This window comes from Loxodonta africana, chromosome 21, assembly GCF_030014295.1.
Source record: "Loxodonta africana isolate mLoxAfr1 chromosome 21, mLoxAfr1.hap2, whole genome shotgun sequence".
Lineage (NCBI taxonomy): Eukaryota > Metazoa > Chordata > Mammalia > Proboscidea > Elephantidae > Loxodonta > Loxodonta africana.
Genome location: NC_087362.1, coordinates 2,777,922 through 2,803,774, shown reverse-complemented (window position 1 = coordinate 2,803,774; position 25,853 = coordinate 2,777,922). Strand labels below are relative to the sequence as shown.

The 25,853-nt window shown below is 47.3% G+C and overlaps 1 protein-coding gene across 1 annotated transcript in view; it reads left to right on the top strand.

The window, feature by feature from the left end:
- Positions 1 to 14,128, top strand: part of TENM3 (teneurin transmembrane protein 3) — a 788,034-nt gene extending 773,906 nt beyond the window's left edge. Inside the window, exons 26-28 of the mRNA XM_064273551.1 lie at positions 2,920 to 4,531; positions 7,913 to 8,043; positions 10,256 to 14,128. Of these exons, the coding sequence (XP_064129621.1) occupies positions 2,920 to 4,531; positions 7,913 to 8,043; positions 10,256 to 11,011 (2,499 nt within the window). The 3' untranslated portion in view covers positions 11,012 to 14,128. The remainder of the gene's footprint in view (positions 1 to 2,919; positions 4,532 to 7,912; positions 8,044 to 10,255) is intronic.
- Positions 14,129 to 25,853: the final 11,725 nt, after the last annotated feature.

Below are 25,853 nucleotides of genomic sequence, written 5' to 3'. Positions count from 1 at the left end.
TCCCTACTGGATGACAGATTCCCTCCAAACTACACATCCCACTCCAGAGCTCGTCATTCAGCTGCTTATTAGTTGACAGACCAGAGTCAGCTCCCTACACGCACACGTTTCAGAGAACAAATCCTGACATACCTGGAAAGTGTTTGAGCCCCAACCTTCAGAAGCTGGGAGAAGATCGCTGCTTAATTGTGAATCCCTTTCCCAAATTTAAATTAAGTACATTACAGGGACTACTAACAAATATAAACCCCTGGACTCCTAGAATGGATAGTGGTGATCATAATGGGACTGAAAAATGTTAAGTGGAGCCACGGAGCATAGATGGATAAGGAGTTGCTGTCACGAAATGACACCAGTGGTGACTGGCATCTGTGGGAATCAGAAACGCCAAGGAGAACTTCCTCATGACACTCCCAAATCCATAAAATACACCCGAACTCTTCCCATTTTCTTGCTAGCATAGGCACACTAAGTCAAAAGTTATTTGCAGCAAAGCAAGCAACATTTTACTACTATTGAATATGATTTTCAATGACTGCAAAACTAGCTGCCAATTCCTGTCAATTCAGCAACAATCCAGGCCTTCCTTGAAAGAATGCAAAAGATTAGGAACAATTCACTACACACCTTACATAGGAAACCACCCCTAGCTATCACTATACACCTGACATAGGAGACCAGCCCCTAGCTATCACTACACAGCTTACATAGGAAACCTGCCCCTAGCTATGGCTACACTCCTTACATAGGAAACCTGCCCCTAGCTATCACTACACAGCTTACATAGGAAACCTGCCCCTAGCTATGGCTACACTCCTTACATAGGAAACCTGCCCCTAGCTATCACTACACAGCTTACATAGGAAACCTGCCCCTACTTATCACTACACACCTTACATAGGAAACCTGCCCTTAGCTATCATTACACACCTTACACAGGAAGCCAGCCCCTAGCTATCACTACACACCTGACATAGGAGACCGGCCCCTAGCCATCACTACACACCTTACATAGGAAACCTGCCCCTAGCTATCACTGCACAGCTTATATAGGAGACCAGCCCCTAGCTATCACTACACACCTTACATAGGAAACCTGCCCTTAGCTATCATTACACACCTTACACAGGAAGCCAGCCCCTAGCTATCACTACACACCTGACATAGGAGACCGGCCCCTAGCCATCACTACACACCTTACATAGGAAGCCAGCCCCTAGCTATTACTACACAGCTTACATACAAAACCAGCCCCTAGCTATCACTACACACCTTACATAGGAGACCTGCCCCTAGCTATTACTACACACCTTACATAGGGAGCCAGCCCCTACCTATCACTACACACCTTACATAGAAGACCTGCCCCTAGCTATCACTACATACCTTATGTAGGAAGCCAGCCCCTAGCTATCACTAAACACCTTACATAGGAGACCTGCCCCTAGCTATCACTACATACCTTACATAGGATACCAGCCCCTAGCTATCACTACACACCTTACATGGGAAGCCAGCCCTTAGCTATCACTACACACCTTACATAGGAGACCAGCCCCTAGCTATCACTGCATACCTTACATAGGAAGCCAGCCCCTAGCTATCACTAAACACCTTACATAGGATACCAGCCCCTAGCTATCACTACATACCTTACATAGGATACCAGCCCCTAGCTATCACTACACACCTTACATAGGAGACCAGCCCCTAGCTATCACTACACAGCTTACATAGGAGACCTGCCCCTAGCTATCACTACATGCCTTACATAGGAAACCTGCCCCTAGCTATGCCCACAGAGCACGGTCTGCAGGAGCCCAAGTCAAGCAGAAGGGTATTGAAGATGGTGGACAGTGAAGAAAAAATGAACCTTAGACAAGGTATTATACATTTCCATCTCAGATGCAAAGGAACACATCCCAGGAGGGCTTCCAACCTAACCATGCTCCCATTTGGTCTAACAGGTCTTAGAGGAAGCTTCCTCAGTGGAAAAAAACCCCAATCCTGTGTTACTACTGGGCTTTACTCAGCCAGCGTCGAGGTGGACCTTCCCTCATGTCGGCCTAATAAATTAATGTCATCTTTCTGCAATGACTTGCAAAACAGGCAGAGCTTATTTTTATTTGTGTATTTATCCACATTGTAATTTAGCACCAAAGTAGCAGGTAGCCCAGAAACCGTGCTTGCGGCACCTGAAGTACAAGTCAGATTTGGTCCTCACAAAAGGGAAGACTCCAAATGTGGGTTTTACTGTTATTACAGGTGTGTAAGAATTGCCCTCAAAGACATGAGCGTCTGGGTCCGTATTTTTATCACAGGCATTCATAGTGCTCATTCACCATGTGACTGATTGGCAGCATTTGTCGATGTTGGTGTTTCGTGCACACGGTATCCGTTTGGGGCTGATCGTTTGCCTCCTCTTCATAAAATATTTTGAATGCTTTGCTCCTGCTTCAGAGGCACTGGAATTAAAGTATGATTTCAGTGGATCTTCCATCCAGTGAGGGGGAGAAGCCACCTTATTAAATAATCGCTAATTATGAATAGGATTGCATTTCCCATATACTGCTTCCTCCTTGAATCATTGCCTTTAAAGCAGCCTTGCTCAGGCCTGTAATATGACTTACCCAAATCCACTGACAATCTGCTGCTTGGCTGTGAATGCCTGCAAGAATGGTGCAATTATGACAAAGTAGCACAGTATGAATCTTGAGCCACTAATTGCAAAACCCCTCACAATTAAGCATCCGAGCAAATTAGGCAGGGACTCGTTAACAACGTGTAAGGTCAAGGATAACTCAATTAAAATGAAAATCATTTTCTCAAGTGGAATGTTTCTGTGTGTTTGTGGCCACTAAATCTGCCTCTGCTTCCCCATTCACAAACACTGGATAACAACATGTTCTCTCGTTACAGTCCATGGTTCTTCTGCTTCATAGCCAGCGGCAGTACATCTTCGAATATGACATGTGGGACCGGCTCTCTGCCATCACCATGCCCAGTGTGGCTCGCCACACCATGCAGACCATCCGATCCATTGGCTACTACCGAAACATATACAACCCCCCAGAGAGCAACGCCTCCATCATCACGGACTACAACGAGGAAGGGCTGCTTCTGCAGACGGCATTCTTGGGTACAAGCCGGAGGGTCTTATTCAAATATAGAAGGCAGACCAGACTCTCAGAAATTTTGTATGATAGCACAAGAGTCAGCTTTACCTATGACGAAACAGCAGGAGTCCTAAAAACTGTAAACCTCCAGAGCGATGGTTTTATTTGCACCATTAGATACAGGCAAATTGGCCCCCTGATCGACAGACAGATTTTCCGCTTTAGTGAAGATGGGATGGTAAATGCAAGATTTGACTACAGCTATGACAACAGCTTCCGAGTGACCAGCATGCAGGGTGTCATCAACGAAACCCCACTGCCCATTGATCTGTACCAGTTTGATGACATTTCTGGTAAAGTTGAGCAGTTTGGAAAATTTGGAGTGATATATTATGATATTAACCAGATCATTTCCACAGCTGTAATGACTTACACCAAGCACTTTGATGCTCATGGTCGCATCAAGGAAATTCAGTATGAGATATTCAGGTCACTCATGTACTGGATTACAATCCAATATGATAACATGGGCCGGGTAACCAAGAGAGAGATTAAAATAGGGCCCTTTGCCAACACTACCAAATATGCTTATGAATACGATGTTGATGGACAGCTCCAAACAGTTTACCTGAATGAAAAGATCATGTGGCGTTACAATTATGACCTGAATGGAAACCTCCATTTGCTGAACCCAAGTAACAGCGCACGCTTGACGCCTCTCCGCTATGACCTGCGAGACAGAATCACTCGCCTGGGTGATGTTCAGTATCGACTGGATGAAGACGGTTTCCTGCGCCAGAGAGGCACCGAGATCTTTGAATACAGCTCCAAGGGGCTTCTCACTCGAGTTTACAGTAAAGGCAGTGGCTGGACAGTGATCTATCGTTACGATGGCCTGGGGAGGCGTGTTTCTACCAAAACCAGCCTGGGACAGCACCTGCAGTTTTTTTATGCTGACCTCACTTATCCCACTAGGATCACACATGTGTACAATCATTCGAGTTCAGAAATTACCTCCCTCTATTATGATCTCCAAGGACATCTCTTTGCCATGGAAATCAGCAGTGGGGATGAATTCTACATTGCATCAGACAACACAGGGACGCCATTGGCCGTCTTCAGCAGCAATGGGCTTATGCTAAAACAGATTCAATACACTGCATATGGCGAAATCTACTTTGACTCCAACATTGACTTTCAACTGGTAATCGGATTTCATGGTGGCTTGTATGACCCACTGACCAAATTAATCCACTTTGGAGAAAGAGATTATGACATTTTGGCAGGACGATGGACAACACCTGACATCGAAATCTGGAAAAGAATTGGGAAGGACCCTGCTCCTTTTAATCTGTATATGTTTAGGAATAACAACCCTGCAAGCAAAATCCATGATGTGAAAGATTACATCACAGGTAAACGTTAACACTTTTCCTTCCCAAGTGCTAAATCACTGTAATTGTTAAATTGACACATGAATAACAGGAATTTCTTTTTTTAACTTTACACTTGTGAAATCTCAAATGCCTGATCTTTTAACTGTGTTTCTCCATGGAGAAATAAAAGGAAAGGGAAACTAAGGCATACTTTGTTCTTTCCTAGTCTGTCTGACATGCCCAAAGCCACAATTTTCTGAAATGACATTGTCTTAGTTATCTATAGTTAGTTAGTTACAGATAACTTGGTTATTTATAGTTAGTTTCTGCTATAATAGAAATACCACAAGTGGATGGCTTTAACAAACATTGATTTTCTCACAGTTAGGAATCTAGAAGTCTGAATGTGGGGCCCCAGCTCTAGGGGAAGGCTTTCTCTCTCTGTTGGCTGTGGAGTAAGGTCCATGTCTCTTTTTAGCTTCTGTTCCTCAGCAATCTCCATGTGGCTTGGCATCTGTCTTCCTCCATCTCTGCTTGCTTGCTTGGTTAATTTGCTCTTTTCTATCTGAGCAAAGATGGATTTAAAACACACAAACCCAAATCCACTGCTGTTCAGTTGATTGCAACTCATAGAGACCCTATAGGACAATGTAGAACTGCCCCATAGGGTTTCCAAGGCTGTAAATCTTTACACAGACTGCCACATCTTGCTCCCACAGAGGGGCTGGTGGATTCAAACCGCCAACCTTTCGGTTAGCAGCCGAACACTTAACCAACACACCTTATACTAATACTGCCTCATTAACATAATAAGGAAAACCCATTCCCAAGTGGGATTATAACCACAGGTATAGGGGTCAGGATTTACAACACATATCTTTGGGGGTTACAATTCAATCCATAACAAACATGGAATTCAGTCATTTAAGGAAAGGAAGTGACATGGGAAAGCAGAAAGAATGAGGGATTTAGAATCCCAAAACTGAAGTTCCATCCCAACTCTCGTCCTACAAACTGTATATGGCTTTATAGGCAAGTCATGTAATTTTTTTTGTGTCTCAGTTTCCTTACCTACAAAATGGGTTTAAAAATGGCTACTTATAAAATACAATAATACATGTAATCCTGCTTTGTAAATAGTAACTACCTTACAAATGTGTAATACTGGTTTTTATAGTATATGTAAAGTTCTAATGGAGAGAATCAATATGAAACAAAACATTGTGGCACACCATCTTATCCTTGGGAGAGTTCTAAGTCCCTCCTCATCACCATCACCTCAGAACAATAATGAAGCCACTTCTTTCATCAGACACTTAGCCAGTGGACCCTGCTTCTATTTTCACCCCTTCTGTCCTCTTACACCACTGTGTTCATTGCCATTTAGTGCAGCTCTTGAACAGTGACATTACTAACAGGCATACTAATTTTTCTGCCAGTTAGGGTAATTTTTGGAGTATAGATTTAAGATCTTTCCAAGTTTAGTGCATGTTACTGCCTTAGTTTTGTACAGATATTAAAAAAAAAAAAAAAATCAATCCCACTTCTGCCACCACAGAATGGCCAAGATGTAAAATGGAGACGAGATCCTTTCAAGGACTACTCTAGTTCCCATAAGTTAGCTGACTTCATTCATCCTCTACTCCAAAAAGCTGGTTCTTCTGCCTCCACCTTTTAGTCCTGAATTACACTACCATAATTAACCTCTCCACCACATTTATGTTTCCAGAAAGCGAGTTCTTTCCTGTTTTCTTTTTGTTTGTTTGTTTCGATTTGGTTTGGTTTTCCTTTGTTTTGACCTGTATTAGACGCTCCTCCAGGCTGCCTCTTTTCTAGCTCAATATTTGAGGTGTATTGAGATGCGTGTTCTCTCGGTTCTCAGTACAGCTCTCAGAATGCTGTGCCCTTTTCATTTCACATCTGCCTCCTACTTTTCCAGACTGCTAAGCTTTTCTATTTCTTTTCAGTGAGAACCAGCTGAAAGTCCCATCCTTTACCATCCTTATGGTATTCTCATTCAGGGTTTTTCAGTAACCATCTGCATTCAAGTCCCATTACTTTGGCAATACTTTTCAATACTTAAGACCTTCTGATTTTTACTGTTACCCAGCCTTTGTTCAGAATAGGAAAACCTTTGTCCCAAATATTTCAATATTTGGGAGAAAAAATTTTCCACAAAACATAAGTTTCCCTTGTAATTTTATATACACTCTCACAAAAAATGTATCACTTTCCATCCTACACAATGAACCTGGGATTTCTCTCCCTCACCACTAGCCCTTTTAAAGTAGGGAGAATACCACTGGTTTCATAGCCATATGATGCCGGGACAAAGGACCTGCCAGCCTGGGGATGAGGTGAAAGCTTGTGCCCTAGAGGAGGAAATGGGAAACAAGTAGCTCTCCATCATCCTGACAGCTGTTTACCACTGGTTATTTAAGAGGTGTTGACGGGCTGACTGCAAGGCTAGAAAGCCCACAGCTCCTAAATTCATCCTCTCCTAGCAACGTGGACTGCAAAGAATGTCGTGGCAGCATTTTCTGAAAAACATCAAAAGAGAGATGGAACAGCATCAAATATATTAGGTGAAATGCAATTTCAAATTTTCCAGCAATGTGCTTAATACATAAAATAATCTACACCCAACTGTACTCATAAACCTGCAGGCCTGCTGCGTAGTTCTGTAACATTATAACCTCCAGAATAGAATAAAAGGTTTATTCTAAGCTTAATGGCTTTTGGAGTCACATGGCAATATTTTAAAATACCATTTGAAAGGTTTGCAGGTTCCTTCCCCAAAAAGTTTGTCTCCACCTGTGCACAGCAAGCCTTTGAAGTCATAGCTGATGGTAATCAGAACCTCTGTGCCCTTGGCCGGTTTTGCCAGCTTTCAGCATTCATCTTTGATTAAGAATCAACGGTTAATTTTAATACTCTCAATTCAGGATCTTTATTAATAGAAAATGGGCTGTGAAAATCCACATATCCCTGGGCAATCGCTTTGAAGGCTAATAACACACAACTTCCATCTAAGACCAGCTTTTACTAGCTGCAAATTTCGTTTGTTTTCTACAACTATGTCTTTTTCATGCTGTTGTGCATCGTTATTGCTCTTTTAATCACTATTCCCAACACAGGATGCAACTTAGTGCATACGGCTGTTTGTCCAGTCTAGGTGAGTGTCTGTTACTCTGCGTTTTCTGTAGCGCTTGCCACGGTTCTGCTGTGGAGGTTATTGTCTTCACGTCTAAAAACAGACACTAGGTTTCCAAGCGTAGGCTAAAGGTAAACATGTGCTCTTTTTCAGGTTATTACATAACCTTGGCTTTTTGTGTTTGTTTTTTTGTAAGGTAAGAATTTAAATTTATAAAAGCACAAAATAAACTCCAACACCTTTCATTCTGAAAATTTTTCTCCTAGATGTTAACAGCTGGCTGGTGACGTTTGGCTTCCACCTGCACAACGCTATTCCTGGATTCCCCGTTCCCAAGTTTGACTTAACAGAGCCCTCTTACGAACTTGTGAAGAGTCAGCAATGGGATGATGTCCCGGTAAGAAACGAAAAGCAGAACGATGAAAAGGTGCTAAGTGGCTTACTGGTGTCTTATTTACCTGTATTTAATCAAACTACCCTTGTGAAGGAAACCCTGGTGGTGTAGTGGTTAAGTGCTATGGCTGCTAACCAAGAGGTCAGCAGTTCGAATCCGCCAGGCGCTCCTTGGAAGCTCTATGGGGCAGTTCTACTCTGTCCTATATAAGGGTTGCTATGAGTGTACCAAAGACAGTTTTTAATTTTCTGACTCTTTTAAAAAAAAAAAAAAAGAGAAGAAAAACATTTCCTCCGCATTTCTGTCCTGCAGACCAGAAGCCTGTTAAACTGGCTTAAATCTGGTTTTAGTGATGCCAATAAAAACACAGAAAATCATTATCAAAGGGTAATAAAAGGCAGAAGCTTGTTTTTGAGTGTAGGGCTTCTGCAGAGAAGCCCATGAACGTACACTTCTGGCACCTGGGACCTGAAGGCAAAAGCACAATAAACAGGAGGGGCAGAGGATGCGTATCGCAGATTAGCAGCCCACAACAATGCCACAAAGTTCAACTTCTTTACAGTATTAGCAGTGTTTCATGGGCGAAGATTAAAAATAAAACGTCCTGTGGTCAAGGCTCCCCCTGCAGCCACGTGTTTATGGAATTTTCCTGAAAATAACAGATCAGGAGGCCTATAGCTGTTTTGAGAAATAACAGAAATAGAACGAAAATTACAAAGTCAAAGCTGCCATTTCAGAAAATGGCACTTTTAATTCCCACCACTCTGAGCTCAGAAAGGACTGCACCACAAAACACCAGAATTCTAGCTTAAAGCGAGAATAATTAGAGATTGAGAAATTGGGTTACCCCATAACGATAAGGAGAGAGAGTACGGGGTCTCTAAGAGAGATTAATTTCCCCCCTTGAGCAATTTCCTCTCATTTCAATGCATACGAAGAGGGGAGGCCATCGTGGTTAAAACACACACACACACACACACAGTAGATACGGTGCCATTTCCGCTGTTTTCTGGTACATGTTTGACACTTAACCTAAAAGCAATTCCTTTTTCAGATGTCACCTTTACATTTAAAAAGCAAAACTGATCGAGTCTCAAAGGTCTGGGAGCCATTCTGACACTTCTCACTGCAAATATATCTACCCTGATCAAGGGCCATGAAGACATACTGATGTTTCCTAATGTGTTTGAAGAAGCATGTCCTAATTACATACGACTTCCCAACATGTCTGAAGACACTTAAGTCTAATTGTACAAATGAACTTGCCAGCTTTTTTTCCTAGGCAGCCTTTTAAATATGGTTCAAGTTCTCTGTCGAGAGAAGCACACCATAAGGACAGCTTAGGGAATCGCTGGCAAAGACATTGAGGCTGCCCCAAGTGCAGAAAAACAAATGTTTCTTTCAGTACTGCAGATGAAACGATGTTTCCATTTGGGAAACACTGGCCAGACAAACATCTGGTAGCAGAAGAAATGGCTGAGTTACGATGCCCCCAATTTAAAACATTTCCCAATGTAGATGGCACACTGTCCCTGTCCGTGAAAATAATTGTTTTCCTAAAGTCATAAACACTCATTTCCAGCTGTTCCACGGTCCACTCAAGCTAGTACCTTTTAGTTCTGCAGTTGTTCTGGTGGAATTCAGCTGAAAACTGCCTTCGCCCAGTGAGGGAACAGAGTTTACCCAAATTAAAGCACAGGCATTTCAAAGGGTGTAAAGCGGTACCCAGTGGTGTGGCCCTGGGCACGCCCAGCCTTTCAAATCCTTATCTCTGTGTGCTGCTTTCTCCTCAGCCTGCTGTGGACAAAGCTGCTGGGAGGGAACACCTGACAAGCTGGGTTCCCCAAGGGGGGCAGGTGTGGAAAAAGAGCATCTAGATATTGTAAGAGAAAACCTAAAAACAAAAATATTTTGGTTTTATGTTTATTACAAAATAAAAAGCTTTTATGCTTTTTATACAGGGTGGAGTTACCTTTTTTATATTTCAAAAAACATTTGGATCAACTTGAGGGGAGGGAAGCTTGAATGCATTCCCCCACCCAGGGTTTTTTAAGCTATTCCATCTCTAAAGATGCAGGTGAGGCTTTAATAAAGGCCCTGGTGCTCTCCCTGAGGTCGCGCCTCTTGACAGCGGCGGAAGCCTCGCCGGAAAGCCTGGCTCCTGGGCCAGCACGGGGTCCAGATGTGCCTTATGCCGTCTCTCTCTTCTTTCCAGCCCATCTTTGGAGTCCAGCAGCAAGTGGCGAGGCAGGCCAAGGCCTTCCTGTCCCTGGGGAAGATGGCCGAGGTGCAGGTGAGCAGGCGCAAGGCCGGCGGCGAGCAGTCGTGGCTGTGGTTCGCCACGGTCAAGTCGCTGATCGGTAAAGGCGTCATGCTGGCCGTCAGCCAGGGCCGCGTGCAGACCAACGTGCTCAACATCGCCAACGAGGACTGCATCAAGGTGGCGGCCGTGCTCAACAACGCCTTCTACCTGGAGAACCTGCACTTCACCATCGAGGGCAAGGACACGCACTACTTCATCAAGACCACCACGCCCGAGAGCGACCTGGGCACGCTGCGGCTGACGAGCGGGCGCAAGGCCCTGGAGAACGGCATCAACGTGACCGTGTCGCAGTCCACCACCGTGGTCAACGGCAGGACTCGCAGGTTCGCCGACGTGGAGATGCAGTTCGGCGCGCTGGCGCTGCACGTGCGCTACGGCATGACGCTGGACGAGGAGAAGGCGCGCATCCTGGAGCAGGCGAGGCAGCGCGCGCTGGCCCGGGCCTGGGCGCGCGAGCAGCAGCGGGTGCGCGACGGCGAGGAGGGCGCGCGCCTCTGGACGGAGGGCGAGAAGCGGCAGCTGCTGAGCGCCGGCAAGGTGCAGGGCTACGACGGGTACTACGTACTCTCGGTGGAGCAGTACCCCGAGCTGGCCGACAGCGCCAACAACATCCAGTTCCTCCGGCAAAGCGAGATCGGCAAGAGGTAACACCCTGGCCGCCGGGCGCGGGCTGCGTGGCTCCGAGCCTAAACCGCAGCTCTGCTCAGACGCTCCCGTCGCGCAGCCTGAATCGGACTCTCCGGGCAGAAGAGCCTTCCAGGAGAATGAGACTGCTATTAAAAAAAAAAAAAAAATCCGGAAAAAAAAAAAAAACAAGTTTTTTTCTGAATGACCTTAAAGGTGATCGGCTTTAAAGAATATGTTTACATATGCGTATCGCTGCACTCTGTTGGACTGAAAGTTTTAAGAGAAAAAAAAATTAAAGAAAAAAAAGGCCTCAACCTCCGGCGGTAGGCTGGCTGTTCCTTTGCGGCCCTGTATTTAACTGAGGTAAAAATTCGTAGTGTTTCCCAACATGACCGAATCGTTGACCTTTGCTTACAAGAAGTAGTCTCTGCATAGGGTGTGCTGTATATCTCTGTGGATTTTCAAATGTGGGGCCAAGTCACTGTTCATAGACAGACCAACTGCTTCCCTGTGCCGCTTCCCAAGGGGACGTTGGCACAAGTGACCCCTGCGACGGCGGGGATTTGTAACGGATCTTACAATGTTGACATGGTTTGCCTTGGGGAAAAACTGGCAACTAGAATCCTTGTCCCTGATAAGCAGAGGAAACCCTGATTTTTTTTGTAAATTATGTGAGACAAGTTGTTTATGGATTTTTATATGAATTACAATTTACTGTACATCAAATATTAGTCTCAGAGGAGTTAATTTATGTAAAGTGTTTAAAAAGTTTATACTTAAAAATAAAATGATAAAAACATGTGACTGTGTGATTTTTTTAAAGGATTGCACCTTTTGTTATCTGTTAGAGCTGTACAGTATAAATTATTATATTGTAGAGATATAACAACGTATGCCTATAATGTCCAGAAGTGTTAATATTTTTGTATTAGGTTGAGAAAACGTGCAACTTTCTATCGTTAGACAGATAGAACACTGCAATCCTATGTGGGTGGCTAATCAGAGAACTGCACGGTTCTCTTCCTTCTGGGTTTCGTCAAGCCGGTGCCCTCAACCATTGCGCACTGAGGCACAGGAGAAAACTACGGCTGGTGGACTGTCAGGGCAGGTATGAAAACGGGGAGCGGCTGGTGGACTGTCTGTCAGGGCAGGTATGAGACCGGGAGGGGTGTGCTCGGCCCTCCTTCAGCCCTAGCAGTAGGGTGGAGCCCAGATACTTGACCACAGGGTTTGTACTGGGACGGTTCCTTGACGCTCAGTTTCATGTCGGAGCGGACCACATCCGACGCTGGGGCAACGTCTGTGAGGAGGGAAGGACCTGATGTCCTCTTGACGATAAGCACGTGTCTTCTTCAGACCTAGGAACGATAGCAGGCGCCGAGGAGTGATGAGAGAGCCAGATGGAGAAGGTCAGGGTCACTCAGCTAGTCTAGGGTTTGGACCCTCAGGTCACCAAGAGCAACAAAAACGGGCAACAAAAGCTCCTGTGAGCCCACATGACCAAACCCCCTGGGAGCCGGTGTGAACGGCCGCCTCTGCTCTGTGTGGGGGGAGCCTGGTGGGTGGCGGATCCCCTGGAAGTGTCCTGACTGCGCGCCCCTCCTGCTCCACGAGTGCGGGAGTGAGCACGCCACCCTCTGCGCTTCTGTGCCAGCTCAGCCGCTCTCGCAGATCTCGTTCGTGAGCACTAAATTCAGCCACAAAAATATTTTTAAGAAAATACTTCTCAGTTCATTGAGCTATAGTCCACACTGTTTTCCTCTCTGTATAATGGTGATAAAATATAGCAAGTGAACATGTCGTAAATACAAAGGTTCAAGTGATGTATTGAAAATAATTTTCTAACTGCTTTGTATGTAGCACATACTCTAAATTGCACAGTAGGTGTGTTTATTAAACAGATTGGCTGGGAAAGTTTCAAAATAGCTGCTGAATTTACAGTGTCAGTGCTATTACTGTCTTTGTGTATTTGGTAGAGCATACGGAAGTAATTAATCTTCTAATGAATGCTGATATTTTATTAGAACGAAAGCACACATTAGCATTAATATTTTTTATCCTGAAAATCCTTTGGCAAGTATTATGAAGCCCAGATTTAGAAAACTGAGATTTCAAACCACATAAACATGGCTCTGTTTTACGTTTTATTTTTTGACTGTTAACTTAGGTATTTGCAGTTCTGTTGGATGAGAGCTGTGCAGGACTGTACTTAGCATGCTGTAAGTACTTTTGGGTGAAATAGGCTCTGAGTCTAAATTCTCAGAAATATTTCTGATGCATTGACCATGAGAAGCTTGTACCACATGACAGAAGTGAAATAATTATCCTCTTCTTGACGTGGACGGGTCCCTGACACTGGCACCGATAAATAACAGATTTGGAGTATCTCCTGGTGCTTATTTTAGAAGAAGTCAAATCAACCCAATTAGTGTCTTGTTAGTAGGTATAATGAGCCTATTTCTTTCTAAAAAGACTTGTGATCTGGACATGCTTTTTACAAGAAGTAGTGACCTTGGGGAATATGTAAACAAAAGATGTTTTTCTAAGAGTTTAGGGAGGGGGACTGTATAATGAAAAGAATTAGCTTACAAAAAAAAAAAAGAAAGAAATTGATATTCAAAGTATTTTAGGCAAAGCCAGTCAAAAATGCTTTCATGATATTTTGAGATGTAAATTTTGTCTGATTTGTATTGTTCTTTTCATTTGCCTTCTTAACTTTATATGTGACCTGAATTTTCCATAACTCGATGACTATAGATTGCATCTAGGCATTCCAATAAAAGCCAACCCAATGTGTGTGTGTTTATATATTTCTTAAATCTTGTCCTAGCCAGTACTGTTTTTGTGTTTCCAGTGGAAGATGCAAATAGATGGAGTTGTTGGTGTGTTGCTTCCTCTGCAACCCGTTGGTAATTATCTTTTATTTATTTATTATTTTTCTGTCCACTGGCCAGACTGCCAGCTCAGCAGGGTGCACTTCACAGGGGACTCTCCCGTGGTCTACTTTAGAAAAATAGTAACTACACCCCCACAAAGCTGAACACTATCACTGGGAAGAACTAAAAAAAAAATACCACCCATTATGACCAGAATGCAGGCCTGGAGCCTGTGATCCTGGCAATAAGTGTGTTTAATTGAAACACTTGATTAGAATAATGAGTTTGGGCCTGATAGGCTCCCAGCCTCCTGGAGCTGTCTAAATCTACATAGAGACCGCTGATTAGGGGATGCTTAGTTCAGCAATTCTGGGCTGGCAGGCCAGGGCTTTGATTTTAGTCTGAAAAGGCAGACTTCATCACGCTTGCTTTGTAGTGACAACCTCAACTTGATAACATGTTGATCCAACAAGAATCAGGTTACTCCACTTGGCAAGTCAGTCCTTTTTTTTTTTTCTCCTCAAATTACAGTTTAAAATGTTCAAACTGGGAAATCCAGAAATCTACATTAATCAGAAGAACACATGTAAAGTCCTACTTTTGTTCTCCACACTGCTTTCTTTGAAAGTGATGTATGGACAAATAAAAAAAAAAAAAAAAGGTAAAAATTGTATCTCTGTATCTTAGAAAATCATCTTCCGGCTATAAGTTAAGCTGCTGCCACATCCCGTGAAATTTATATTCAGCCATTTACCTAATAGTTGCATGTGGTTTCAAGGGCTAGACCTGAATATAAATACTTACAGTCAGGACCAGTTCCAGGCTCTCTCAGAGAATTCTGCCTTTGAGGAACTCCCTAACCACGCTCACTGATCTCCGGTCACCATCTTTTCTTTTTCCTTTTGTCCTGGGCCGCTCTCTGAGGAAGCTGTTTCTCTCACCTCCTGAACAGCAAATCAGCTATGTGAGGTGCTTTTCAGATGGAGAAATCCCAAAGAGGAAACCAGGAAGGCACTGATTCACACACGCCATGTTCTGCCTGTGGTGGAGCCACCTGGCAGGGCTCACTTGGACCAAGTGGCAGGGCTCGCTCCACCCAGACCAACTGCCAGCAGCCGCCTGGGGTGGAGGAGGACCCCATCTGAGCTCTGGCAGAGCGGAGCGAGCCCACCGACGGGAAGCCTAGAAGAGCAACCTAATAAGATCTTACCCCTTCAACAGACTCCCAAATTCTAAAGGAGTACCTTCTAGCACCCTAGTCCAAGAGATGTATCAAATTCTAGAAGCTGGAGCCAGGAGGGGTTTAGAGAGACTGAAGTAGAACTGGAAGTTTGACTGAGTTGCCCACGTTCACAGAAGTGGCCGGTGCCAAGGTGAGCAGAGACGTCCTGTCAGCTGCACCTTCACTGCTCATAGTCTCCTGATAACGCTTCTGCCCCCATTCTGCCCCTGACCCACTGACAAGGCACAGACCTTGAGTTCCCTTTGCCTGCCAATATTTCCAGCTCCTCAGCCAAGGATAGGCAAGCCAGCCTCAAAAATTTAGTGACTGTCCATAATATCTAAAATGCCTTCTAAAAAAGACCATTGATTTGCATATATGCATATGTCAGGCTATTTACCTAGATTTTCTGTAAACTAGTCATCTGGTTTGGAAACACTGATGGCATAGTGGTTAAGAGCTATGGCTGCTAACCAAAAGGTTGGCAGTTCAAATCCACCAGCTACTCCTTGGAAACCCCATAGAGCAGTTCTACTCTGTCCCATAGGGTCTCTATGAGTCGGAATCAACTCGACGGCAGCAAGTTTGTTTTTGGTTTTGGTTTTTTTGATTTATTTGGCTTTAGTCATCCTACTTAAAAATAAAAACCAAACCCACTGCCTTGAGTCGATTCTGATTCATAGTGACCCTACAGGACACAGCAGAACTGCCCCACAGGGTTTCCAAGGCTATAATATTTACGGAAGCAGCTTCTCCCATAGAGCAGCTATGGGGTTTGAACCACCAACCTTTCAGTTAGCAGCTGAGCACTTAACCACTGCACCGTCAGAGTTTCATCCTACATAGGCCCATAAGAAAATAAAAATTAGTTATAAGTAGTTATTAAGGAGCCCTGGTGGCACAATGGTTAAGCAGGTGGTATTTCAAGCCCACCAGCCACCCTATGGGAGGAAAGACCTGGCACTCTGCTCCTGTAAAGACTACAGCCTAGGAGACCCTATGGGGCAGTTCTACTTGGTCACATGGGTTGCTATGAGTCAACTCAATGGTACGCAACAACAATAAGTAATTATTGCCCATTTTAACCACAGAGGTAAGCCGGAGTACCAAAGAGACGCTGATAAACCACATAATGAATATCCTGTCTTGCTGGCGTTCTCACTTGCTATACACCACCTCTGCAAGCAATGGTCTCTTGATGTCAGTTAATTACTAATAACTTTGAGGTAAACTGAATAAACCTTTTCATTTATGAACTGTCTTAAAATTCTGTCATGGAAGAATGCAGGATTCCTAGAGTCCTACGAATAAAGAATTTACCATCATCAACTGATTCAAAGCCTAGAGTAACATCACTATTCGGTTTAGAGTTAATGGGTTCCACAAAAGCAAATTTAATATATCCTTCTGGGACCTAAGCTGAGGAAAATTAAAATTAGAAGCATGAATTATGACTTCTAGGGCACGCAGGTAGCTTCAGTCTTCCTGCTTATAGGGTGAATTGTGAGTGGGCTTCGGGTCCTGGGCACGAGCTTTCTACTCCCACCAGGAGGGAAATCGCCTTCTTTACAGGTGTGCAGAGATTTCCTGAATTCCAACCACAATGGCTACCTCCATACGGCATAACTCACTCCGTAGAGCTGACAGGCCTTATACTGGGTCCACAGGGCCAGAACGGATTCTTTAAAATGTTCACAAGTTAACTTTATCAGTGGGCTGTAAGAGGAACATAAATGCCCAAGGAGTTAAAATGACAAGAACTTTTGACGGGACTAAAAGGCTGAAAAGGAACTGCCCAGTGGATGTCTGTGAGGAAGCACATCAAAGGCTGCCTGCAACCTCTGGGTTATTATCCCATTGGTGATTAAGGACCCTGTGAGTGAGGGAATTGCCCTGGCCGCAGTTACCCTCCATGATTGTCACTAGGGAAATTCCAGTCCACCTGTTCTACAGAACATTCAACAGAGATCATCCCCGAGACTCTTGTCTCTATGCTCCTGATGCCCTTCTGTCTACCCCTTCTCTGTCCCACTTTCTCCTCCCTCTCCCTCTCTCTGGGTTTACCACGGCAGAAGCTGTCTGGGCTGCAGCTGCTGGGGTTGGATCTAACCACTCACCCTTCTAAGGTTGAGAAGTGGGATTCCTCTCCTGTGGTAGACCAGATGGATTTTAAATAATTACCCAAGCTATTGTAGAGAACCATCTCTCATCTCTGACTCACTGACAAAAGATTATGAAGAAGCAGAGTAAAAAATCTCCTCACTTCCACTATAACATTACTTCTAAATTCAACCCTGTAGCCCAAACCAGTGTTCAGGTTTGGGGTTCATGCTTCATCCTCCAGCACTGACAAGTGGCAATACAGAAGACGGAGAATATGCAGGGTGACTAGGAGTGAGCGAAATGGTCAGGGCTGGTCTCACGCTGAGGGAAGGGTACTTGGGAGGCAGCAAAGGAAAGAGGTCTTCGCCTAAGTTCCACCTCCGTCCTGGGACTCTACCCTGGCCTTCCTCTTCATTTCCAGGGCTTTGGCTTCCGTGGGAACGAAAGGCGGTCCCAACACCCGTTGGCAGCGAGCAGGGTCTTTAGGACACTTCCATCCCAGGAAAGCCCAGGGAGGGTCTGGGCCTGGGAGGGCTTGGGGCCACAGGTGCCCTCAGGTCCCCCTAGGTTGGTGCAGCCGAGGCACTCTGAGGAAGGGCTCTAGCGCCCCACAGTGGCGCGCATCGCTGGCGAGGAAAGCTGTCCGTGTCAAGCGGGCAGATCTCAGACCAGAAACTCCCGCCGTAGTTAGGCCAAGTCTAATCATCCTGTTTGCCCATCTTTGCTCTGCCCACCGAGTTTTCACACGGAAAACGATTACTTCTGCTTCACGCACCACCTCGCTGAGGCCTGGTCCTTGCAAAAATCGCTCCCCTAAGAGTCCCCTTCACGTCAAGCAGAAACTTTGTCAAACGATGTTCCTCTCGCTTCGCAGATCAAAATAAGGCCTCCTCCCGGAACTGTCCTTGGCTGTTTAGTTTCGCAGCCCTTTTACTTCTCCTGTCAACAGCCCTGCCGCTGTGGAGAATTCCCCAGAAGGACCGATCGTTTAAATCCAGAGTGGCATTTTTATTTCTGAGGGAGTCAGGCTCTCCAGGAAAGTGCTAGAGTGACAGCCTGGAAGAGCCGCCTCCCTCCTGAGTCACAGGGCAGCTGAGCGTGAGCCAGGGGGCACCCAGCTCCCTGCTCCGCCTAGCCCTGCGGCACCACCCGCAGGAGACAGTCGTGGATTCGACCCTTTGCTCCATGTTGTCACCCAGAGAAGCCAATGGATGCTAATTTTAAATGGCAGCCTGAGCTGGTGACCTGCCTTCAGAAACGGTCAGTGGCTAGAGTCCATTGTCATTTTAGGAGGACTCAAAAAAAAGAAAAAAAAAAAATTGAAGGAGTCCCTAGGTGGTGTAAATGTTGACATGCCCGGCTGCTAACCAAAAGCTAGAGGTTTGAGTTTACCCAGAGGCACCTCAGAAGAAAGGCCTGGCAATTTGCTTCTGAAAAATCAGACATTGAAAATCTATGGAGCGCAGTTCTACTCTGATGCACATGGGGTCGGTCACCGTGAGTCAGAATTGGCTCAACGGCAACCAATGTGTTTTTTTTTGGGGGGGGGAGCAGTAAATAACTCTCTTTTCCCTAACCAAATTCCTGCTGAAATAAGAAAGAAAACCAAAGATGGCAGATGAAAGCCAAAACATCACCTGAGCTAAAGACCAGGTTGGGGAATGTAGCTTCATGGGAAAACCAAAAAGACCTACTAGCTGTAGACTCCTCACACTTCCCTGGCAGGGCAGGTGTCTCCTAGTGGGGGGCCCGGTTCATTCTCCCCACTCACCAGTAAGGGTAAGCTACTCGACCTCCCCCTCAGAAGCAGAGCGATGGGGAGAGAGCTGGGGAGCAAGACGCCCACCCACACCAAGCGCCACCAGCAAGGCAGTGGGGCCCGAGAGGAGGAGTACGACCCCAGGTCTCAGGACGCCTGTGTGCCTCATGCTGCCACCAGGGACTTGTGGCCTGGGCAGGTTGCCTTGCCCCTGGGCCTCTGTCAAGGCAGGAGGTGGTCTTCCATCATCCATGTCAAGAGCCTCCTGCCAGCTCCGACACTGAGCTTTGCGGCTGGGGCTGCCTAGAAAGCGAGTCCTAAAACGGGTTCTTGTCTTGCAAGCACGACTGGCATCCCTCCAGACTAGGAGGGCTGGTTCTATAACTCTGAGCCCAGCCTGAGTCCTTTGCCCTCACTCCTAGACCCCGGAAGCCGGGGAATCTCTGCCAGCTGAGACAGGAGGGAGAGGGGAGCCAGGGCTCTGGACTTCTGAAGGCAATTACTCCCCAGTTACTCTCCCGCTTGTTATGGCGCTCAGATGCATGCAGCAGGCTTGCCTCACTCCTTAAATCAAAGGGAAAGGGACCAGCCTTGCCACACAGCTCAGGGCTCTTTCTGCAGCCTTTGCCTATTAGTTCTCCCATTAATCAAACTTAGCATCTCCCTGGAGAGGCACAAGCACTCTGCCTGGCCGGAGTGAGTTGGCCACTTGCTGGCTCTGCACCTACGTGTTCTCAACCCTGCCCCTGAGCCTGCCTTCCCACCATCCAGTGCACAACAGCTGCTGGAGAGAGAGGGAAACTAGAAAAAAGTTCTCACGGAGAACTGAAGGCTATTGTCCAGACTAATCTCAGCGTCTCCTAGGAAACAGCTGAACCCCTGGGGGCTAAAATCACACCACCGATGCTGTGGTCACTAAACTAAGCTGCGTTAGGAGGGTCCCCTAGAAAGGATGGGCAGAGGGGTGGGAAGCTAGCCAGGTCTCCCTGGAGCCTCTCTGCCAAGGCCCCACACACTTCCCTGCAGGAGGCAGCCTAGAGCACCCCTCCCCCGCCCCAGCTCTGACGTTTTAAGATGATGAGAACAGTTGGTGAGTACCGGGGATGGAATTTTTACTCACATACAGAATAATAAACACCTTCAAAACATGGCTACAGCCAGCATCCCTGGGCTTTGTCAGTCCCCAAAGAGGAGCCCCGAATACATCAGGAGGTGGGTGAAGGAGAATGCAGGGTCCCGGGCCCACCTCTGATGGTGCACAGTGCTGTCCCTTCCTTCCTCCTGGGCCCCCAAGTCTCACTGGCTAATCATTGTGCTCCAGCTCCCTGGCAATTAACATGCCCGAGATAGTGGCTGCAAGGCCCCCAGATCCAGAGCTGTGGAGAGCGAGCAGCGTATAACATTTCATCTCATCAGTAATAACCACTCCTTGTTTGTGTGCTTGCCTGATCTTCTCGTGGTGCCAAGCAAACACAAACAAACCAAAAAAAGACAAGGTGCCTGGCAGCTTCTGCCCAGCTGTTGTTTACCGGGGAAGAAAGCACTAATTAGTGACCTACCACAGAATTACACACCTCCCCAGGGGCAACCTGCGACAAGCTGGCCACAGGGCAAGTGCAGGAGAGTCCCCAAAGAGAGCCCTTTCCAGGGCGACTGCTGCAACGCTTCGGGAGTGTGGGAAAGCTACGGTGACCATGTTGGACAAAGTTAGGGGCTGTGAGCTGTGCAGCCCTGAGTCCCTGCCCCTCATGGGCCCCCACAGAGGAGAGAGGGCGCTCCGTGGAGGCAGCACCAGCACCACAGCCAGCCCTGACCACCAGCATCTGGATTCCGAGTTAAAGAGGGGGGCTTCAAACCCAGCTGGCACCACCCAGCCCGGGGTGGCCAGCCCAGGCAAGCACTGCTCCCACTGCCGCCCTCAGCCTGACCTGTACCTCCAGGGCCTGTGAGGGGACGCTCATTCCACCCCGCACACACATGCACACTCACAGGCTGCCCATACACACACACCCTGACAAACTCCCCATACACATACACACACACACCCTGACAAACTCCCCATGTACACACAGACACACACACCCTCACAAACTCCCCATTCACACACGCACACACACACCCTCACAAACTCCCCATTCACACACGCACACACAAACTCCCCATACACTCACAGACACACACACCCTCACAAACTCCCCATTCACACACACACACACAAACTCCCCATATACACACACACACCCTCACAAACTCCCCATACCCACACACACCCTCACAAACTCCCCATTCACACACACACACACAAACTCCCCATATACACACACACACCCTCACAAACTCCCCATACCCACACACACCCTCACAAACTCCCCATTCACACACACACACACACAAACTCCCCATATACACACACACACCCTCACAAACTCCCCATACCCACACACACCCTCACAAACTCCCCATACACACACACACTCAAACTCCCCATACACACACACCCTCACAAACTCCCCATACACACACACCCTGACAAACTCCCCGTACACATACACACACCCTCACAAACTCCCCATACACACACAGACACACACCCTCATAAACTCCCCATTCACACACACACACACCCTGACAAACTCCCATACACATACACACACACCCTGACAAACTCCCCATATACATGCAGACACACACACCCTGACAAATTCCCCGTACACATACACACACACCCCCTCACAAACTTCCCATACACACACAGACACACACACCCTCACAAACTCCCCCCACACACACAGACACACACACCCTCACAAACTCCCCATACACACACAGACACACATACCCTCACAAACTCCCCATTCACACACACACACCCTAACAAACTCCCCATGTACACACAGACACACACACCCTCACTAACTCCCCGTTCACACATGCACGCACACACCCTCACAAACTCCCCATTCACACACGCACACACAAACTCCCCATATACGCACAGACACACACACCCTCACAAACTCCCCATTCACACACACACTCTCACAAACTCCCCATACACTCACAGACACACACACCCTCACAAACTCCCCATTCACACACACACACACACAAACTCCCCATATACACACACACACCCTCACAAACTCCCCATACCCACACCCTCACAAACTCCCCATACACACACACACCCTCACAAACTCCCCATACACACACACACCCTCACAAACTCCCCATACACACACACACACACACACAAACTCCCCATACACACACACCCTCACAAACTCGCCATACACACACACCCTGACAAACTCCCCGTACACATACACACACCCTCACAAACTCCCCATACACACACAGACACACACCCTCATAAACTCCCCATTCACACACACACACACACCCTGACAAACTCCCCATACACATACACACACACCCTGACAAACTCCCCATACACACGCAGACACACACACCCTGACAAACTCCCCGTACACATACACACACACCCCCTCACAAACTTCCCATACACACACACACACCCCCTCACAAACTCCCCCCACACACACAGACACACACACCCTCACAAACTCCCCATACACACACAGACACACACCCCTCACAAACTCCCCATACACACACAGACACACACACCCTCACAAACTCCCCATACACACACAGACACACACCCCTCACAAACTCCCCATACACACACAGACACACACACCCTCACAAACTCCCCATACACACACAGACACACATACCCTCACAAACTCCCCATTCACACACACACACACCCTCACAAACTCCCCATACACACACAGACACACACGCCCTCACAAACTCCTCATACACACACACACCCTGACAAACTCCCCATACACATACACACCCTCACAAACTCCCCATACACACACACACCCTCACAAACTCCCCATACAAACACACACCCACACAAACTGCCCATACACACACACACCCTCACAACCTCCCCATACACACACACACCCTCACAAACTCCCCATATACACAGACACCCACACAAACTCCCCATACACACACACACCCTCACAAACTCCCTATACACACACACCCTAACAAACTGCCCATACACACACATACCCTCACAAACTCCCCATACACACACCCTCACAAACTCCCCATACACACACACACACCCTCACAAACTCCCTATACACACACACCCTAACAAACTGCCCATACACACACACACCCTCACAAACTCCCCATATACACAGACACCCATACAACTCCCCATACACACACACACCCTCCCTAGGCCTCATGTACACACACACTATCTCACCACCACCCCATACATCAACATACATACGCATACTCTCACCACCACACGTACACATGCAAACACACAAATTCACAGTCCTATCACTAGCCCCCAAACACACATGCACACATACACACACATATACTCGCCACCCCTCCTGGCATGTCCCAGCCCTCCTTTCCACAGTTAATTAGAGCAGTCTCTCTCCAGGGTAGATTTTCCCTTTTCTCACTGTGAGGGAGTACTTGAGAGGGACACTAAGCATGCAGGCAGGAAACCAGGCCCTTGGGCACCCTGCTCTGGGTGCTCCACTGTGCAGTTACTGTGCGTGCACCAATGCAAGCTGGGCAGTGCCCTCAGGGGCCAGGCGCTGGGGGGGCAAGGAGAGCAGGAAGGGGCTTCCCTCCACCAGGAGGCTGCCTCTCCCCAAAATAAAGTGCTAAGGAGGCTCCCCAGGCCCACTTATGCCACTACCCCCCTCTCCAAGCCCTCTGGGCACCTCAACCTCAGGGAGCCAGAGGGGACACTCCGAGGACTGGAGCCTGAGGGGCCTTTCAGACCTCCTCAGTCCACAGTTTGCAACGGCTTTTTAGTGTGGGATCTTTTTGCCAACTTTACATGAAGCCCAAGCAGACCAAAGCCTGAAGGGGGAGCTGGGGTCCAGCCACCCTGCATGCGAGACCAAAGCCCAGATATTCACGCTGAATGGGGAGCCGGGGTCCAGCTGCCTGCATGTGAGAAGCACTGCAGAAGGTGCTTGGGAGACAAAGCCAGAGACGACCCCACATCCAGTTGGGGAGGCCGATGTGATGCTCTCTAAACAGAGCAGTGACTGCTGTGACACTTGGGGGAATCAGGGAGGCTTTCTGGAGGAGGTGAGCAGCAGCAGCCAGGGACAGGGAGAAGAAGGAGCTGTGTAGAGTGGAAAGGAGATGTCAGGACAAGTCTCCTGGGCCAGACTGCCCAGGTTCTCTTCCCAACCTGCAACTTACTAAATGGCCACTTTGTGACCTTGGACAAATTTACTTAAGCTATCTGCGGCTCAGTTTCCTGTTTTGTAAATTGGGGATTATGGCCTAATGGGGCTGTTGTGCGACTGAGTGAATTAGCACACATAGGGTCGCCCTGATTCAGAATCGATTCAAGGCAATGGACGACAACAACAGCACTTAGTGAAGCACACATCGAGTACCTGCAGTGACCTAGGTCGAGCACTTCCTAGGGTTTGGCTGCATTCACGGCAGAAGTCTGTTCCTTGCTGCTTGAAGCCGAGCTTCTGAGTGACAGGGACAGTCCTGCCCTCGCTGCCCTGTGGCCAGCATGACCCCAAGAGCCAGAACCCCAAATCTGTTCTCGATGAATGTGCATGCAATGAGCACCCTCATGGGGGGGACCGGGCCTCTGTGTGCACGTCTCCAGGGGTTGTTTCCAGTAGTGCTGTTGAGGCTGGTCCCCATGGACAGTATCTGGGAATACAGGTCCCCTGTGTTTCCTGTGTGGCTTTTCCCACCTCCCAAAACCAAACTGGTTGCCATGGATGCTGACTCACGGGGACCCCATGTGTGTCAGGTTAGAACTGTGCTCCAGGGTTTTCAGTGGCCGACTTTCCTGAAGTAGATCGTCAGGCCCTTCTTCAGAGGTGCCTCTGGGTGGACTCAAACCTCCAGCCTGTTAACCATTTGCACCACCTTCCCACCTTCCACTGACTAAATCCATGACAATGAGCAGGTAGCTAGGGCTGAAATCCCAGGCCCTCCAATCCCAAAATCCACATACTTTTCACTCGCCTGGCTGCGCTCAGAATCCAAGCTCCACGCTTGGTGTACAAAGCCCCAGGCTACTCCAGGGCCCCACTTGACTTCTCTCGCTGCTCCGGGCCGTATGCTGGGTCCATCCTGACATCTCCCATTCCCAAGAAATTCCACCCCTCACACATCTGCGTCTCCATTGTGCTACCTGGAATGCCATTACCTGTCCCTGGCTTGGCTGCTGGGCCTGGCCCCACCTCACCCAGGCCTTCCTCCAGACTGCAACTTGCTTTGTGGATCCATCGAAAGCCTGGGTCTAGCGGACATGTTGCCTGCTCACCATCTGAGTCATGAGCACTTCCAGTCTGCACGACCCACGACTACGCCAGTGGCTTAGACAGTTGCTCCTCTTCCAGTGGCTTAGACAGACAGTTGCTCCTCTTCCAGTGGCTTAGACAGTCGCTCCTCTTCCAGTGGCTTAGACAATCACTTCTCTCCCATGCTCCAAACACATCATGAATTCCTAAGTAACTTCTCTTCTACACAACATCCAGAATGCCTCAGGAAAATTGGCCCTTATTTCAAAAATAAACTTTAAATTTTAAAATGTCAGCCATTTATGGTGTAGAAAGAAACAGTCTAAATTATTGAAGAGCTAATTAACAGCTCAAAGCCAAGTGAGAGCAGGTGATCAGTGACTGTGATACTTGAGGGTCATGGAAACTTGGGTGTGAGGAGCAAACTCAGTACAAACCTCCATCCTTGTCAGGGATCTCTCAGTGCCTCGGGGGGCCTGAGGCCCCTCTCGTTGTGAGGCGGTTTCTGTCCTCACCAAGCTTCTTCCAGCTCACT